The 20916-nt window shown below is 41.2% G+C and overlaps 1 protein-coding gene across 2 annotated transcripts in view; it reads right to left on the reverse strand.

Moving 5' to 3' along the window:
• The window catches only part of LOC115134064 (protein bicaudal D homolog 1-like), a 70563-nt gene that overhangs the window by 11922 nt on the left and 37725 nt on the right, over positions 1–20916 (reverse strand). The window contains exons 3-4 of one of the 2 annotated variants that reach the window (XM_065022433.1): positions 17180–17392; positions 165–317 (exon numbers count right to left, since the gene is read on the reverse strand). In XM_065022433.1, coding sequence (XP_064878505.1) covers positions 165–317; positions 17180–17392 — 366 coding nt within the window. Of the gene's footprint in view, positions 1–164; positions 318–14300; positions 14680–17179; positions 17393–20916 lie in introns of those variants that run through there. The other variant, XM_065022431.1, reaches the window with a different exon arrangement.

Consider the following 20916-nt stretch of genomic DNA (forward strand, 5'->3'; position numbering starts at 1 on the left):
ATATAAACAGTATCAAACAAATCAAACATATGGAAACCACATGTTTGACTCCATTCCATTAATTTCATTCCAGCCGTTACAATGAGCCCGTCCTCCTATAGCGCCCCCCACCAGCCTCCACTGGCGTGCAGTAAACCATAAACAGTAATGGTGTTGATGCTGACCTGGTTCTGTTTGAGGGTGGACACTAGTTTTTGCAGGGTGATGTTCTCCTCCTCCAGCTCAGTGTAGTCCTGTAGGAGTCGCGCCTCTCTGAATTTATACTCCCTGATTTCCTCTCTCATCCTGCTCCCCTGCAGCTCCAGCATCTCATTACTCTGGGAAGGAAAGAGAAGGACTGTCAGGTCATAATCTGCAAGCAATTCAACAGATCAATATATACAGTGTCTTCAGAAAGTATTCAAACCCCTTGACTTATTCCACATTGTGAAAACAAGTAAAAACCCTTTTTGGCTAATGTATTGAGAATGAAATAGAGAAATCTCTCATTTACTTAAGCATTCATACCCCAAAACATGTTAGAATCACCTTCGGCAACAATTACAGCAGTGAGTCTTTCTGATTAAGTCTCTAAGAGCTTTGGACAGCTGTAATGAACAATAATTGCACATTATTCTTATTATTAAAAATGATTCAAGCTCTGTCAAGTTGGTTGTTGATCATTGCTAGACAGCCATTTTCCAGTCAGGGGTGTGAATACTTAGTTGAAGTCGGAAGTTGACATACACCTTAGCCAAATACATTTAAACTCAGTTTTACACAATTCCTGACATTTAATCTGAGTAAAAATTCCCTGCCTTAGGTTAGTTAGGATCACCACTTTATTTTAAGAATGTGAAATGTCAGAATAATAGAGAGAATGATTTATTTCAGCATTTATTTATTTCGTCACATTCCCAGTGGGTCAGAAGTTTACATACAATTAATTAGTATTTGGTAACATTGTCTTTAAATTGTTTAACTTGGGTCAAACGTTTCTGGTAGCCTTCCACAAGCTTCCCACAATAATTTTGGTGAATTTTGGTCCATTCCTCCTGACAGAGCTGATGTAACGGAGTCAGATTTGTAGGTCTACTTGCTCGCACAAGCCTTTTCAGTTCTGCACACAAATGCTCTATAGGATTGAGGTCAGGGCTTTGTGATGGCCACTCCAATACCTTGACTTTGTTGTCCTTAAGCCATTTTGCCACAACTTTGGAAGGATACTTGGGGTCATTGTCCATTTGGAAGACCAATTTGCGACCAAGCTTTAACTTCCTGATTGATGTCTTGAAATGTTGCTTCAATATATAAACATAATTTTCCTGCCTCATGAGGCTATCTATTTTGTGAATTGCACGTCCCTCCTGCAGCAAAGCACCCCCACAACATGATGCTGCCACCCCCGTGCTTCACGGTTGGGATGGTGTTCTTCGGCTTGCAAGCCTCCCCCTTTTCCCTCCAAACATAACAATGGTCATTATGGTCAAACAGTTCTATTTTTGTTTCATCAGACCAGAGGACATTTCTCCAAAAAGTATGATATTTGTCCCCATGTGCAGTTGCAAACCATAGTCTGAATTTTTTATGGTGGTTTTGGAGCAGTGGCTTCTTCCTTGCTGAGCGGCCTTTCAGGTTATGTCGATATAGGATTAGTTTTACTGTGGACATAGATAATTTTGTACCTGTTTCCTCCAGCATCTTCACAAGGTCCTTTGCTCTCGTTCTGGGATTGATTTTCACTTTAGGAGACAGAGCGGATTGATTTTCACTTTAGGAGACAGAACGCGTCTCCTTCCTGAGTGGTATGACGGCTGCCTGGTCCCATGGTGTTTATACTTGCATACTATTGTTTATACAGATGAATGTGGAAATTGCTCCCAAGGATGAACCAGACTTGTGGTGGTCTACAATTATTTTCTGAGGTCTTGGCTGATTTCTTTTGATTTTCCCATGATGTCAAGCAAATAGGTACTGAGTTTGAAGGTAGGCCTTGAAATACATTCACAAGTACACCTCCAATTGACTCAAATGACGTCAATTAGCCTATCAGAAGCTTCTAAAGCCACAACATCATTTTCTGGAATTTTCCAAGCTGTTTAAATGCACAGTCAACATAGTGTATGTAAACTTCTGACCCACTGGAATTGTGATAGTGAATTATAAGTGAAATAATCTGTCTGTAAACAATTGTTGGAAAAATGACTTGTGTCATGCACAAAGTAGATGTCCTAACCGACTTGCCAAAACTATAGTTTGTTAACAAGAAATGTGTGGAGTGGTTGAAAAACAAGTTTTAATGACTCCAACTTAAGTGTATGTATGTAAACGTCCGACTTCAACTGTATACACCCCTTCAAATTAGTGGATTCGGCTATTTCAGCCACACCCATTGACGACAGGTGTGTAAAATTGAGCACACAGCCATGCAATCGCCATAGACAAACACTGGCAGTAGAATGGCCTTACTGAAGAGCTCAGTGACTTACAATGTGGCAACGTCATAAGATGCCATCTTTCCAACAAGTCAGTTCGTCAAATTTCTGCACTGCTAAACTACCCTGGTCAATTGTAAGTGCTGTTATTGTAAAGTGGAAATGGCTAGGAGCAACGACGGCTCAGCTGGGTAGTGGTAGACCACACAAGCTCACAGAACAGGACTGCCGAGTGCTGAAGCGCTCAGTTGCAACACTCACTAACGAGCTCCAAACTGCCTCTGGAACTAACATCAGTACCAGAACTGTTCGTCGGGAGCTTCATGAAATGGGTTTTCATGGCCCAGCAGCCGCACACAAGCCTAAGATCACCATGAGCAATGCCAAGCGTCGGCTACAGTGGTGTAAAGCTCCCTGCCATTGGACTCTAAGAGCAGTGGAAACGTGTTTTCTGGAGTGATGAATCACTCTTCACCATCTGGCAGTCCAACAGACAAATCTGGGTTTAGCGGATGCCAGGAGAACGCTACCTGCACCAATGCATATAGTGCCAACTGTAAAGTTTGGTGAAGGAGGAATAATGGTCTGGTGCTGTTTTTCATGGTTTCGGTCTAGGCTCCTTAGTTCCAGAGAAGGGACATCTTAACGTAGAGTAGCCCTTCAGTAGGTTATAAGTTATAGCAGATAAGTTTCTTATCCTTTCTTAGCAAGGGAAGAATTTTACATTTTATAAACATTTTTCATGCAATTCTACTACACTTTATACGACTGGACACATTTGCAGAATCATTTTTTAAAAACCTTTTACTACACTGGGCTAAATCATTGTCACATAGTGATTCTTGGTAGTCTTAAACAAATCTACTTTGAAACAAAAGTATACACCTCATACACACATGGTTATGGACTTAAAAAAGAAGACACCTGTACCATGTCAGATATTGAGTTGAAATGTATTACCTTTTTTGTTTGCATCCAAATATTACACTTCATAGACATCACAGAAAACTGTAATATAACAAAACTGTTTGACATAGAAACACTCGATTGTCGTTGTAAAAAAATATATATTTATTAATTATGAAATTATGAAAAATATTAATAACATTCCACCCCTGAGGTCAAAGAAGGAACTTTTGACAAACAGAATAAAAACAACGTTGTCTGATCCATATAATAGGCCAACGACAAGGGGACTCAAATACAATACGATGTACATCTAACCTGGTGGAGGAAATTATTGTCCAAAAACAAACTTTCAAGTGGCACTGACCCAACAATGATAAAATAGTAAATATGCGCATCCACCGGAGATATGGCCGATGCTCTCTACGCTGGTGCCAATATCCTAAGATTGCTGCCTACTGTTCGCTCAATTAAGTTGAGAATTTAACTAAAAGATAGATTAGAGTTTTTTTCATTGTCTTCTCTTTAAAGCAATAGCCATTTTCTTTCCAAATGATGTTTTCCAGTGATTGCATTTTTAAGTATTGCGATATACCTGGCTGGGTTCTATACTTTCCAACTCAACAATCATGTATTTGGTATTTGCCGCGCGCGCTGCCCAAATTGAGTGCCCTTCCGAATTTAGGCATTGCGATTTAAAACAAATTTCATATTCCAATAACTTAATGACCGTCTGTGGCCAAAGCATGCTTTCTGGTGTAATGATTTGATGTATTTCTGTATAGACAGGAGTAGGCTAATTAGGTTATATAATTTTGGTAATATCATAAAATGTACTTGAAGCTTAGTGTTATCATTGAACCACATCACACTTTGGAGCTTAGGCTATACCAGACGTTTTCAAGTAAATTCAATACATTTTCATGCCTCTGACATGCGGTTATGATTTTTTAAAAGTGTTGTAATAGCCTACAGTTTTCTTGACATTTTGTTTTAATTATTGTGATAGGGTTATGTTTTACTGGTACAGCGTACCCCCACAAATTATTTTGTTGAGACGCGGTAACGGACCGTACCTCATTACTTTCACCGCTGGCCATAACAAAGGGGCTGAATACTTATTGAATCAAGGCATTTGTCACGTTCTGACCTTTATTTCCTTTGTTTTGTATTTATTTAGTATGGTCAGGGCGTGAGTTGGGTGGGCAGTCTGTTTGTTTTTCTATGTTTTGGGCTATTTCTATGTTTCGGCCTAGTATGGTTCTCAATCAGAGGCAGGTGTCATTAGTTGTCTCTGATTGAGAATCATACTTAGGTAGCCTGGGTTTCACTGTGTGTTTGTGGGTGATTGTTCCTGTCTCTGTCTTTGCACCAGATAGGACTGTTTAGGTTTTCCATGTTTATTGTTTTGTAGTGTTCATGTGTACATTTACGTATTAAAAGAACCATGGACACTTACCACGCCGCATATTGGTCCTCTGATCCTTTTCGCCTCTCCTCTTCGGAAGAAGAGGAGGAAATCCCTGACAGCATTTCAGCATTTAATTTTTAATTCATTTATAAAAATTGCTAAAAACATATTTTGACTTTGACATTATGGGGTATTGTGTGTAGACACAAAATATCAATTGAATCCATATTCAATTCAGGTTGTACACAACAAGATGTGGAAATGGTCATCTGGTGTGAGTACTTTCTGAAGGCACTGTATAATATACTGTATATACATTCACAATACATGTATATGACATATAATAGTTTGCACTGACTATGTGTAGATCACCTGCTAGCTGCCAACCTGTCTATACTCGGTAGTTACAATATGATGTCATTATAATACTTACAGTCTATGTGTCAAAAACATGAACTAAAACAGTCTGGCATGCATCAGCACTTATAGTATGTGAATTAGTGGCACTTTGCTGCATGTTCTGAACCCTCTGGATGCAGTAATAATAGATGTCTTTGCTCTAAGTCCAGTCCAGATACCTGGCCTCTCTTTAATCAAATCAATTGCAGTGTGGAGTGCAATAGAGATTGCATCATCTGTAGATCTGTTTGGGCGGTATGCAAATTGGAGTGGGTCTAGGGTTTCTGGGATAATGGTGTTGATGTGAGCCATTACCAACCTTTCAAAGAACTTCATGGCTACGGACGTGAGTGCTACTGGTCTGTAGTCATTTAGGCAGGTTGCCTTTGTGTTCTTGGTCACAGGGACTATGGTGGTCTGCTTGAAGCATATTGGTATTACAGACTCAATCAGGGACATGTTGAAAATGTCAGTGAGGACACCTGCCAGTTGGTCAGCACATGCCCGGAGCACACGTCCTGGTAATCCGACTGGCCCGCAGCCTTGTGTATGTTGACCTGTTTAAAGGTCTTACTCACTTCGGCTACGGAGAGCGTGATCACACAGTCGTCCGGAACAGCTGATGCTCTCATGCATGCCTCAGTGTTGCTTGCCTCGAAGCGAGCATAGAAGTCATTTAGCCCATCTGGTAGGCTCGTGTCACTGGTCGCGGTTGTGCTTCCCTTTGTAGTCTGTAATAGTTTGCAAGCCCTGCCACATCCGACGAGCGTCGGAGCCGGTGTAGTATGATTCAATAATAGCCCTGTATTGATGCATTGCCTATTGATGGTTCGTCACAGGGCATAGCGGGATTTCTTGTAAGCTTCCGGGTTAGAGTCATGCACCTTGAAAGCAGCAGCTCTACCCTTTAGCTTAGTGTGAATGTTGCCTGGAATCCATGGCTTCTGCTTGGGGTATTACGTACAGTTACTGTGGGGACGACGTCCTCAATGCACTTATTGATAAAGCCAGTGACTGATGTGGTGTATTCCTCAATGTCATCGGAAGAATCCCGGAACATGTTCCAGTCTGTGATAGCAAAGCAGTCCTGTAGTTTAGCATCTGCTTCATCTGACCATTTTTTTTATAGACCGAGTCACTGGTGCCTCCTGCTTTAATTTTTGCTTGTAAGCAGGAATCAGGAGGATATAGTTGTGGTTGAATTTACCAAATGGAGTGCGAGGGAGAGCTTTGTACGTGTCTCTGTGTGTGGAGTACAGGTGATCTAGAATTTGTTTTCCCTCTGGTTGCACATTTAGCATGTTGATAGAAATTTGGTAGAACTGATTTAAGTTTCCCTGCATTAAAGTCTCCGGCCACTAGGAGCGCCGCCTCTGGGTGAGCGGTTTCCTGTTTGCTTATTTCCTTATACAGCTGACTGAGTGCGGTCTTAGTGCCAGCATCTGTCTGTGGTAGTAAATAAACAGCTACGAAAAGTATAGCTGAAAGCTCTCTAGGTAAGTAGTGTGGCCTGCAATTTATCACAATATACACTACTTCAGGCGAGCAAAATCTAGAGATTGCCTTAGATTTCGTGCACCAGCTGTTGTTTACAAATATGCACAGACCGCTCCCCCTCGTCTTACCGGAGTGTGCTGTTCTATCCTGCCGGTGTAGCGTGTATCCCGCTAGCTGAATATCCATGTCGTCATTCAGCCGAGATTCCGTGAAGCATAGGATATTACAGTTTTTGATGTCCCGTTGGTAGGATATTCGTGATCGTACCTCGTCTAGTTTATTGTCTAATGATTAAACATTGGTGAGTAATATTGACGGTAACGGCAGCTTTGCTAGTTGCCTTCTGCGAGTCCGGACGAGGCATCCGGCTCTTCGTCCTCAGCGTCGCTTCCTTTTGGAGATAATTGGGATATCTGCCCTGTGGGGTGTTTGGAGAAAATCGTGTGAGTCCTGCTTGTTATTGTTGTTGAAGAAATCTTTGTCTAATCCGAGGTGAGAGATCGCTGTCCTGATATCCAGAAGCTCTTTGTCCAATCCGGTGAGAGATCGCTGTCCTGATATCCAGAAGCTCTTTGTCTAATCCGAGGTGAGAGATCGCTGTCCTGATATCCAGAAGCTCTTTGTCTAATCCGAGGTGAGAGATCGCTGTCCTGATATCCAGAAGCTCTTTGTCTAATCCGAGGTGAGAGATCGCTGTCCTGATATCCAGAAGCTCTTTGTCCAATCCGAGGTGAGAGATCGCTGTCCTGATATCCAGAAGCTCTTTGTCTAATCCGAGGTGAGAGATCGCTGTCCTGATATCCAGAAGCTCTTTGTCTAATCCGAGGTGAGAGATCGCTGTCCTGATATCCAGAAGCTATTTGTCTAATCCGAGGTGAATGATCGCTGTCCTGATATCCAGAAGCTCTTTGTCTAATCCGAGGTGAGTGATCGCTGTCCTGATATCCAGAAGCTCTTTGTCTAATCCGAGGTGAGTGATCGCTGTCCTGATATCCAGAAGCTCTTTGTCTAATCCGAGGTGAGTGATCGCTGTCCTGACATCCAGAAGCTCTTAGTCTAATCTGAGGAGTGATCACTGTCCTGATATCCAGAAGCTCTTTGTCTAATCCGAGGTGAATGATCGCTGTCCTGATATCCAGAAGCTCTTTGTCTAATCCGAGGTGAATGATCGCTGTCCTGATATCCAGAAGCTCTTTGTCTAATCCGAGGTGAGTGATCGCTGTCCTGATATCCAGAAGCTCTTTGTCTAATCTGAGGTGAGTAATCGCTGTCCTGATATCCAGAAGCTCTTTTTGTCTGTAAAATACGGTTGCAGAAACATTATGTACAAAATAATTTACAAATATCGCGAAAAGCAACACATAATAGCACAATGCACCAACTCTAAATGCACCAACTCTAAATGCACCAACTCTAAATGCACCAACTCTAAATGCACACACACACACACACAGTATCTCCTCTGATGTGATGATGATGAGGCAGTCTAGAGTTCAGTTCAGAGACGGGATCAGCCTGACACTATGAAACAAATTGGCCCTCTGAGTAGTAAGCAAAGAGTCAGCACTCTCACTCTCCGCAAGATCATTATTTTGGGCCAATCACAGAGAATGGAGGCAGCAGCCATAGAGATCTGAACATGCTGTGGTGGATCAGATGATATATTAGGTGGGAGAAATTCTGGTAATGTCACAAATCTGGGAAATGGGTTAGAAGGTAGGAAGCTGAGTCTCAGCAACATTTTCATGTTCATCTAAATGTCAAGAAGAAGAAGGAAGAAAATAACACCATTTTAATATGCACAGCTTTATTACAGTTACACACACACACACACACACACACAATGTCTTACTATACCTTTTGGGGACCAACAATTGATTCCCATTCAAAAAAACTATTTTCCCTTACCCCTAACCTTTACCCTAACCATAACCTTAACCCTAACCTTAACCCCTAACGTTAACTCCTAAGTGAGTACCATCAAAAATGTCCTCACTTCTCTGAATGTTTGTTGGTTTACTATTCTTGAGAGGTCTTTTGGCAAAAATGTGTACACACACACAAACACACACAATGCAATTTCCTGAAGAGGAGTTGTGAATCCCCATGGCAACAGGCATTATAAATCTGTATGGATTTACAGTACAGCAGCCTCAGAGTCTGGCTTTACATGGCTGGACACACATTATCAAACATTTAACATAATTTACACTGACTCAAACCCCAGCCAATAGACTTGCCTTACTAAATTCAAATTGGTTTGGGTTGCAGCTAGTACATTGTGTGTGTGTGTGTGTGTGTGTGTGTGTGTGAGAATGTTAGCCTATATTTACACCATAAATGATGAACAGGTTTCAGACCTCCATAGCCCCTCATACAGTATCTATTCAGGGCTTCTTATTTCCCCTCTCCTCAATAAAGTTGCTAAGTGGCTCCTAGCCTGCACTACACAGAAGTGCTGGCTCAGGCTCTGGGTCCTAGATATGGGGTGACCAGTGGGACCCTGGCCAGAGCCTCACCAGGAGAAGAGACTAGTGATGGGGGGAAAAAATCGATACAGTTATGTTTGGATGATATTATATTGATATTTGGCTCCAAGTATCAAATTGTAAAGAAAATAAAAGTTGGCTGTACTTCCACCAAAATTTAGTTTTAAATAGTGAGCCAACATGTTTTCAGCAATTTATGTATTTATTTCAATTTATTTAGTGAGCAATATGTTTGGAACATAAAATCGCACTATTGAATTGCAATACATATAGAATAGTGATAATAGTGAGAATCCTGACCACTCCTGTCTCAGCCTCCAGTATTTATGCTGCAGTAGTTTATGTGTCGGAGGGCTAGGGTCAGTTTGTTATATCTGGAGTACTTCTCCTGTCCTATTCGGTGTCCTGTGTGGATTTAAGTGTGCTCTCTCTAATTTTCTCTTTCTCTCTTTCGGAGGACCTGAAGCCCTAGGACCATGCCTCAGGACTACCTGACATGATGACTCCTTGCTGTCCCCAGTCCACCTGGCCGTGCTGCTTCTCCAGTTTCAACTGTTCTGCCTTATTATTATTCAACCATGCTGGTCATTTATGAACATTTGAACATCTTGGCCATGTTCTGTTATAATCTCCACCCGACACAGCCAGAAGAGGACTGGCCACCCCACATAGCCTGGTTCCTCTCTAGGTTTCTTCCTAGGTTTTGGCCTTTCTAGGGAGTTTTTCCTAGCCACCGTGCTTCTACACCTGCATTGCTTGCTGTTTGGGGTTTTAGGCTGGGTTTCTGTACAGCACTTTGAGATATCAGCTGATGTACGAAGGGCTATATAAATACATTTGATTTGAATTGTGGGAATCGTAATACATATCGTATCGGCACCTAAGTATAGTGATAATATTATATTGTGAGGTCCCTTGAAATTCCCAGCCCTAGATGAGACAGGTGGTCTTGGGACAGACATGGACCCTCCAGTACCTGACTGACCACATCTTCAGTCACCAGAGGAACAGCAGGACTCAGGGAAATGGACTGAGAAATGGAAGGTCAATTCAATGTACAGTCAACTGTACATGCTGCTGTTTCTGTATTCAAGCCTGTCACAGCATTTTATTTGACACTTGATCTCCATGTCATGACACACTGTACAGCACTGTACTTGAAAGCACAGCGTTGCTGCAGATCCTTATGCAGCTGTACCCCTACACTTGTAGCTACCCCTACACTTGTAGCTACCCCTACACTTGTAGCTACCCCTACACTTGTAGCTACCCCTACACTTGTAGCTACCCCTACACTTGTAGCTACCCCTACACTTGTAGCTACCCCTACACTTGTAGCTACCCCTACACTTGTAGCTACCCCTACACTTGTAGCTACCCCTACACTTGTAGCTACCCCTACACTTGTAGCTACCCCTACACTTGTAGCTACCCCTACACTTGTAGCTACCCCTACACTTCTGACAATGGAAGTGAAAAATACCGATATTCCAATATGGACCATAGGCAAAACACAAACAGTTCATTAACAAACTCTTAATCCGTGACATTATTGATTAACTGTACGTGACCACTGTGGTTTGCTAATGGGTGGTGTTGTCTCATTACATATTCCCCACAAAGCAGGGCATTAGGACTGAGCTGTCCATGAAGTCCAGGGGATTATTGGCCAATGATTACTGTCTCAACACCACCACAGGATCAGGGCATGGTCAGTGCACCACCAAACACTCACACAACACAACCGCCATGGGAAAGGCCAATACTGTAGCCCTGTGTCCCACTCTACATCAGGGCCAGGATTCATTTAAACAATGCAGGTTAACTACTAGCAGTAGGCCAGCGCCTATTTGAAATACAAACTGTAAAACACACAGAACCTACTATTAACTTAGTCTCTATCATTTTGTCTGTAAATTCCTTTGATTTTAGGAGAAAAAAATGTAGGATCTTAATTAATTCTGCATCAACAGGATGAAAAAAAGAGATCAAATTAAGATCCTATATCTTTAGAATCTGCTTGGGATCCATATTAAACCAGTTGATTAGATCCAGTTAGAGACAAATTAAGCCAATTGTGTGGCTCCAGCACATTAAAAAGAGACAGTCTCCTAATTAATATGCACCACACAGGCAAAGGAGACCCACATAGCAAGGCAACAGGCTAATCACCAGATCATCAAAGAGCCAAGGGCCACCCACATTTTACAAGGTTTATTCAATTAGGCCTAGTAAAGATATCACAAACAGGCAACTAGATACAGCCGCGGGCTGATTTTTGTCAGAGTGGATGGTAGGGGGGCCAGAACATAATTCTAATCATTTGTTCACAGCAAATTGACGACAACTAAGCCCAAGAAAGTGATTATATTTCAAAATAACAATCATTTCCTACCATGACAAACTGAATTGGTCCACCCACATAGAGAGCATCGTGAAGAAAGCGCAGCAGCGCCTCTTCAACCTCAGGAGGCTGAAGAAATTTGGCTTGTCACCAAAAGCACTCACAACCTTCTACAGATGCACAATCGAGAGCATCCTGTCAGTCTGTATCACCGCCTGTTACGGCAACTGCTCCGCCCACAACCGTAATGCTCTCCAGAGGGTAGTGAGGTCTGCACAACGCATCACCGGGAGCAAACTACCTGCCCTCCAGGACACCTACACCACCCGATGTCACAGGAAGGCCATAAAGATCATCAAGGACAACAACCACCCGAGCTACTGCCTGTTCACCCCGCTATCATCCAGAAGGCGAGGTCAGTACAGGTGCATCAAAGCAGGGACCGAGAGACTGAAAAACAGCTTCTATCTCAAGGCCATCAGACTGTTAAACAGCCACCACTAACATTGAGTGGCTGCTGCCAACACACTGACTCAACTCCAGCCACTTTAATAATGGGAATTGATGGAAATTGATGTAAAATATATCACTAGCCACTTTAAACAATGCTACTTAATATAATGTTTACATACCCTACATTACTCATCTCATATGTATACTGTATGTATATACTGTACTCTATATCATCTACTGCATCTTTATGTAATACATGTATCACTAGCCACTTTAAACTATGCCACTTTGTATACATACCCTACATTGCTCATCTCATATGTATATACTGTACTCGATTCCATCTACTGCATCTTGCCTATGCCGTTCTGTACCATCACTCATTCACATATCTTTATGTACATATTCTTTATCCCTTTACACTTGTGTGTATAAGGTAGTAGTTTTGGAATTGTTAGGTTAGATTACTCGTTGGTTATTACTGTATTGTCGGAACTAGAAGCACAAGCATTTCGCTACACTCGCATTAACATCTGCTAACCATGTGTATGTAACAAATAAATGTGATTCGATTTTGATTACATTGAGACACAATCACGTCTCTTCTTTAAATTAATTTCCTAAATGAAACTCATTTTAGCTGAATTCCTGGTGATTTTAGTCATTTTAGACCCCAAAATAAAATAAAACAAATAAAGTAAATATTTTGGACAAAAACGCTATGTACTACCCTTCACAGAACAGCGCAAACTGGCCCTAACCAGAATAGAAAGAGGAGTGGGAGGCCCCGGTGCACAACTGAACAAGAGGACAAGTACATTAGAGTGTCTAGTTCGAGAAACAGACGCCTCACAGTGAAGAGGAGACTCCGGGATGCTGGCCTTCTAGGCAGAGTTCCTCTGTCCAGTGTCTGTTCTTTTGCCCATCTTCATCTTTTCTTTTTTTTTGGCCAGTCTGAGAAATAGCTTTTTCTTTGCAACTCTGCCTAGAAGGCCAGCATCCCGGAGTCGCCTCTTCACTGTTGACTTTGAGACTGGTGTTTTGCAGGTACTATTTAATGAAGCTGCCAGTTGAGGACTTGTGAGTTGTCTGTTTCTCGAACTAGACACTAATGTACTTGGCCTCCCACTCCTTTTTCTATTCTGGTTAGAGCCAGTTAGGGTTAGGACTGTTCTGGGAGAAGTACACATAGTTGTACGAGATCTTCAGTTTCTTGGCAATTAAGGCATGGAATAGCCTTAATTTCTCAGAACCAGAGTAGACTAACGAGTTTCAGAAGAAAGTGCTTTGTTTCCGGCCATTTTGAGCCTGTAATCGAACCCACAAATTCTGATGCTCCAGATACTCAGAGTCTAAAGAAGGACAGTTTTATTGCTTCTTTAATCAGCACACAGTTTTCAGTTCTGCTAATGGTTTTCTAATGATCAATTAGCCTTTTAAAATAATAACCTTGTATTAGCTAACACAATGTACCATTGGAACACAGGACTGATGGTTGCTGATAATGGGCCTCTGTACGCCTATTTAGATATTACATAAAAAAATCAGTCGCTTCCAGCTACAATAGTCATTTACAACATTAACAATGTCTACACTGTATTTCTGATCAATTTGATGTTATTTTAATGGAGGAAAAACGTGCTTTTGTTTCAAAAACAAGGACATTTCTAAGTGACCCCAAACTTTTGAACGGTAGTGTAGATATTTTAGAAAAAGTTGATTCACAATAACTGAAAGATTAGTGGAATCTGTGTGGGTAGCTGGACAGGTAGGATGACTGACAGTGAAGGTGAACAGGTGGTCACGTGTCAGGTGACAGAGGAATGTATGAGACTGAGGCAGGAATTCCTTTAACCATAAAGTGGTATATTTACTGGGTAGTCTGTGCTGCATCACAAAGGAAACAAATAACATGTATACAATCAAATCAAATCATATCAGTCATTATTAACATAAATTAGGGAATTCAACAGTCCAGTTCATTAAGAAGTCAATAGTAATCATCCGCGAGTCATTTAGGCTCACAACTATTTATCATAAATCATGAAAGAATACAAACAGTGAATGGTTATACAATCTATAATCCCCATGATCAAAGTCAATCAGTTAGCAAACAATGACGTTTCTCATTTCACGCTTTCAATAGTCTTCATGTGTACATATAATTAATTTCAATACACATGAACCATATCGATTGCGTAATTGGCTTATGAGGATCTGTAGGGCCGTGATCCTTGACAATTCACATTACACAATATGTTTGAAGCTGCGCTCCAAGCCGCGCTCCGCGTTAATAACTATTAACAGTAACTGAATGGCCCACTCTCCCGATCGCCACAGATAATTCAGAAAGGTAACATGAAAGGTAACAGAGTCGGTGGACTTACGTGGATTCATGGACGCACAGAACTTCTGGATGAGATGGAGTTAAGGAAGAGAAAGCAGCGAGATCAGGCGATGGCAATTTCCTCCTTTTATGGAGTTGAGATCTGTCGGACATTTCCACCTGACCTAATTAAAGCGCCCCTGGCCCAGCTGAGTAAATGGCAATGAATTAAAGGAGTATTCCACCAACTCCATGGGCCTTTTCTACAATAACTGAACTCACATTTTTGGAATGCTTGGAATGAAGTGAAGCAGACATAAACAGTGTCTGTGCGACCCCAGCGGTTCCTGCCAACAGTGTGTGAAGCATCTAATCTAACTAGTGAATGAACTGCTGCCACCCCCGGGCTGGGAGGGCACAGTTTGTCCTGCACTGTGTGATGAGAGAGCAGCCTGGCTCACTCAGGGATGCACATGTGCCGAGCTCAGGGCATTTTTCTTATTCCCTAGCTTAGCACCGGATTTGCCCTCCACAATGGGGTCATGTCCGCAGCGTCGTCTGACCCCGGCCTGAACCCCTCTGCCTCTGCTGATAAGCACATGTACGTAGCCCCCCCCACACACACAGGCATGCACCACGTGCACAAACATAGGCACGTACGTTTGCACACACACTCCACACACATTCCACACAGTCACTCTCTGCATGACCCCTATCCGCCCTTTAGAGTGACCCTGTGACCGCTACTGTACTTCACACAGAGTTTGACACAAAACAGCTGGTCCCTATCAGCAGGGTAGCAAGATGCACCTCATGTTAATCTACAAATAATATCTCAATGTGTGACATTACAGTAGGCTGTAGGCTAAATTGAGTACATAACCTCATTTTATGGATTCACAGTAGCTTACACAGGAAAACATGTAAAAGGGTCAATGACGTGATGTGTAAATGTTGGTGTCCGAATTAAATATTTTCCAAAGTCAAGAACTAATGTTTACAAATTCTACATAATGTAACTTTGAATTTTCTCTTTTATATGAGTTCTAAAAGAGTTGTTATTTTTAGTGCCCTGAAGTTTAAAAAAATGGGATTAGGAGCAACTGTCCGAAGGCAAAGGTAATGTAGATAAATGTTAATAAAACATCTTAAATCATAATACAACGGTCAACAAATATTATTCTAACATGATTTTGGAAGGTGTATACCACTATACTGCTATATGGGTAAGACAGTTTATGCAGAAAGGATTTAAATACCTTAAATACTTTTGTCTGGAAAAATGTCCTTAATAATGATCGTTTGGTGCAACTGACAAAAGTCACAATTTTGGATCAAATCACATGACGATACTGATCTGACCGGATGTGACATCATACAACTGCTACAAAACCATACAAATGTTGAATTATCGGAAACTTTATATTTTATTTCAATACTTAAGATTTAAAGTCAAGTTTTCACATGGGTGCACAAGCAGTCGCCTGTAAAACACGTTTAAGTGAGAAAAGTCATACGTACAACCAGTATTTTTAATGTAAAAAAAAAGACATTATTTTATTGTAAAAAAAATGCAGAGAGAAGCTCAGCCGATAAGAGACATTTCACATGGTTTATATTTCCCTAACATAACAAAAACAAAAATATATTCATTATAATGTAACTTCTGACCTCATAGATGTTGAATATTTGAGACCAAATGTATATCATGTACAATTATAATTAATATGCTTTGTTTAACTGATTGAACAAACTTTTCTTTGTTGCCATTTTGGGCTTCTAACCTCACCTGTTTAAAAAAACTTCACTTTCACTTCTTTTCTTTGGTGCGAATAAATAAAACTTAAAACCTAAATATTTGAGACCATGCATTTATTCATATTTTACTATTCATTTATTTACCTAACACTCAGTTTTTTTTTCATTTGTGGGTGCACCGAATGACTAAATTTAACAATATTTTATAACAATCACATTTTATTTTTAGCAATTATGTATTGCAAAAAACCCTGAAAGTGTATATGTAACACTCATGGGAACAAAAAAACCTGAAAGTGTATATGTAACACTCATGGGAACAAAAAAACCTGAAAGTGTATATGTAACACTCATGGGAACAAAAAAACCTGAAAGTGTATATGTAACACTCATGGGAACAAAAAACCCTGAAAGTGTAATGTAACAAAACAAAAAAACCTGAAAGTGTATATGTAACACTCATGGGAACAAAAAAACCTGAAAGTGTATATGTAACACTCATGGGAACAAAAAAAAAGTGTATATGTAACACTCATGGGAACAAAAAAAACTGAAAGTGTATATGTAACACTCATGGGAACAAAAAAACTGAAAGTGTATATGTAACACTCATGGGAACAAAAAACTGAAAGTGTATATGTAACACTCATGGGAACAAAAAAAACTGAAAGTGTATATGTAACACTCATGGGAACATATGTAACTGAAAAAAAACCTGGGTGTATATGTAACAAAAAAAAAAACTGAAAGTGTATATGTAACACTCATGGGAACAAAAAAAACTGAAAGTGTATATGTAACACTCATGGGAACAAAAAAACCTGAAAGTGTATATGTAACACTCATGGGAACAAAAAAACCTGAAAGTGTATATGTAACACTCATGGGAACAAAAAACAAGTGTAATATAACAAAAAAACCTGAAAGTGTATATGTAACACTCATGGGAACAAAAAAACCTGAAAGTGCATATGTAACACTCATGGGAACAAAACAAGTGTAATATAGCTTTGCACGGGTTTTGGACCAAAAGTTTAAAAAAGAAAAAGAGGAATACTAATTCTTCTGTAAAAAAAAAAAATCCACTTTTGAACCAAATACAATACTACAGCTCAAAATGTATTACAGCATGACACTAGTCAGCGGTGTGAGAGAGTGACATCAGTGGACAAAAGTCTCTACCTCTTTGTGCTCCTGAAGCACGGCGTTGAGCCTCTCGCTCTCGTTGGACGCGTTGGACGCCACGGAGCGGCTCAGCTTCAGATCTGTCTGCAGCTCCAGCAGCTGGCCCATGTAGAAGGCCTCCTTTGACGCTGACTCCTGCAGCAGCGACTCCTCGTTGATCTCGCCATCCTCCGCGACCTTACGCTGGTTGGAGTATGCCTGGCCAAATGCCTGGGGAGGCAGAGAGGGAATAGACCAGAATGAGATACAGTACTTTGTCTGTTTGGTTAGAAAGGAATTTATCTTCAAGAGGCAGAGGGTTAGCCATGGTACAGCGTCCACAGATAGAAAGCTATTTTGGGGGTTAAATGCCTTGCTCAAGTGCACAACGGTAGAGGTAGTAATAATCTGACACCATCATCCCTGAAGTAGCTAATAACATAAAATCTAATACACTTTGGATATGGTTGTGGAGGAGACTATGTCCAGTGTGGTCACTAGGTGCCTTCTTATCACCCACAAAGCTCCAAGGTTGTCCCCCCCCCCGCCTCAAGGGTATTGTGCAATGATATTTCAGCCCCTGTCTCTGATCGATAGACACTGTGTTCCCATTCTCCTGACACAGGTTTTCACACAGCGCTCCAAGCTGACTTGTCATGACAAAGGAATCCTGGCTTGATGCTTGATTCAGGGAATGACAGCATTGATCAACAACAGCCAATGACCCCTGGATACCGGCCATGTTGGAAAGGTGGCTCCTATTCACACCTGTAAAAGCTACCTCTACAGCACCAAGGTTGTATTCATTAGGTACCAAACGAAAGGAAACAGACTGAAACAGGATTACCTGGCCTTATGAAAAACACACCGAACAAAAATATATATACGATGTGTAAAGTGTTTATACCATGTTTCATGAGTTGAAATAAAAAATCCTTGAAATTCTCCATATGCACAAAGATCTTATTTATCTCAAATTTTGTGTACGAATTTCTTTACATCCCTGTTAGTGAGCATTTCTCCTTTGCCAAAATAATCCACCCACCTCACAGGTGTGGCATATAAAGAAGTTGATTAAACAGCATGATCATTACACTGGTGCACCTTGTGCTGGGGACAATAAAATGCCACTTTAAAATGTGCAGTTTTTTTCACACAACACAATGTCACAGATGTCTCAAGTTTTGATGGAGCGTGCAATTGGCATGCTGACTGCAGGAATGTCCACCAGAACTGTTGCCAGATAATTTAATGTTAATTTCTCTACCATAATCTGCCTCCAGATTTGAGAGAATTTGGCGGTATGTCCAACCGGCTTCACAACTGCAGACCAGCCCAGGACCTCCACATCCGGCTTCTTCATCTGCGGGGTCATCTGAGGGCGGGCGGGGGGAGGGGGGCTTGGTGCTTCTGAGGACGGGTGGGGGGAGGAGGGCTTGGTGCTTCTGAGGAAGGGTGAGGAGTATTTCTGGCTGTAATAAAGCCCTTTTGTAGAAAACCTCAGTCTGACTGACTGGGCCTGGCTCCCCAGTGGGTGGGTCTGGCTGCCAAGTAAGTGTGCCTATGCCCTCCCAGGCCCAACATGGCTGCTGCACCCCTGCCCAGTCATGTCCATAGATTGGGGTCTAACAAATGTATTTCAATTGACTGATTTCCTCATATGAACTGTATTTGAAATTGTTGCATGTTGCATTTATTTATTTTTCAGTATATAAAGGTTCTATGTAATGCCAGGTCAAGTGCAGAAGATTAGAGTATGCAATTAAATCAGATTGTACTTGGTTGTCTACTTGCACAAAAAAGTATTTAAAAAAGCCACACACACGCACACACACTCTCTCTTAGTTTCTGCAACACTCAATGGCTCACCAAATATCCCATACTGCCATATCAACCAGCAGGTCTTAGTCAGACCATGCCTGGGATGGGAGTTAGTACATGAAGAGACCTTATGCCAGAGAAGGGAATCAATTAAGTCAGGGGTGTCAAACTCATGCCATGGAGCGCCTAGTTTCTGCTGGTTTTGGGGTTTTCATTTCAATTGAGACAACCAGGTGAGGGGAGTTACTTACTAATGAGTGACCTTAATTCATCAATCAGCGGAGGAAGCCCCAAAGACCCTCAGCCCTCCGTGGAATGAGTTCCACACGTGAATTAAGGGCTTACTCTAAGACAAGACACCATCATTTATGGAGTACAATCAATGCGATTATCAACGGCAACACTGGAACAATTAGGGTTAAGTTCCTTGCTCACGGTCACATTGACAGATTTTTCAGCTTGTCGGCACAAAGATTCCAACTAGCAACCTTTCGGTTACTGGCCCAACGCTCTGACTGCTAGGCTACCTGCCGCCATCATATCCGTGTGTGTATATGTTCAAATAATTGTCCCCCACACCAGTACCTAAAACATGTTCTACACCAGTACCTAAAACATGTTAATTTATTGACCAATAAACATTCACTTGGGTGTGGTCTGGCACATAAATGCAATCATATTTGTATTGTAAGAAAATATGGTTCACATGTTGCAAACACTGCCAAGACTCAACATATGCAAGAACATTCATATCGACCTCACAGTGGAGCTATAACAGGCACATGTTTATCTCTTGGTCTGTTTGACTCAGAGTGATGAAATTTGGCACACATGCTCAGGGATCTGAGTCTAGCTAACCCACATGATATATACCATTCTTGCTATACACGGGAAACTGATGAGGGTGACAAACTCAGCAGCGTTGCAGTTCTTGATACAGACCGGTACGCCTACCCCGCTCAAAGGCACTTAAATCTTTTGTCTTGCCCATTCACCCTCTGAAAGGCACGCATACACAATCCATGTCTAAATTGTCTCAAGGCTTAAAAATCCTTCTTTAACCTGTTTCCTCACCTTCATCTACACTGATTGAAGATGATTTATCAAGTGACATCAATAAGGGATCATAGCTTCACCTGGTCAGTCTATGTCATGGAAAGAGCAGGTGTTCATAATGTTTTGTACAATCAGTGTATATGATTTCAGCATCCGTATGCTGTACTGGGAGCGCTGGTCACGCCAAATAAGGCTGTTTATCTCCCAATACAGCCAGCATCTGCTAGAAGAAGAAAAATGCAGTCTAGTCAGTTTGCAGAGGGACATAAGGCTCAGAGCTCAGATTTGAATTTAACTGTCAAATTGTGCTGTGTCTTTTTTTATTAGGACCTTTTCATGAGAAATGTATATGTTAATTTTACAATATTTCTTTATTGTATAATACTGATATAACATAAAAGTAAATAATTTTGTCCAATAATAATTTTGCTATGTGAAAATGCTTCTGAAAATGCTTCTGGTGCATGTCTGAGAGACACGTCTGTTCAACGTCTAGTTTTGATTTGGTTGAATTTTCAACTAATGTGAAATCAACAAAAATGTCACCATATCATTGGTTTTAGGTTAAAAGTTACATGAAAAAAGACCCTTACATTGATAACTTTTTGCAAATCCAATCAGTATTCCATGTTGATTCAACATAATCACATTATGTTTTTTTGTTGAAATGACATGGAAACAATGTTGATTCAACCACTTTTTGCCCAGTGGGAGAGGTCTGGACAGAGAGCTGTGGCCTCAGATGTAATATTCTCAGCACCACACTCCCTCAAAAACAAACCCAGTTGAATGATTCTCCCAGAGAGCTTGAGAAAGGTTCTCTCTGATTGGTGAATGAATAACTCAGGAACACTGTTCCCACCTTATCATCATCATGT

The sequence above is a fragment of the Oncorhynchus nerka genome, linkage group LG9a, assembly GCF_034236695.1.
Source record: "Oncorhynchus nerka isolate Pitt River linkage group LG9a, Oner_Uvic_2.0, whole genome shotgun sequence".
In the NCBI taxonomy this organism is placed as follows: Eukaryota; Metazoa; Chordata; class Actinopteri; order Salmoniformes; family Salmonidae; genus Oncorhynchus; species Oncorhynchus nerka.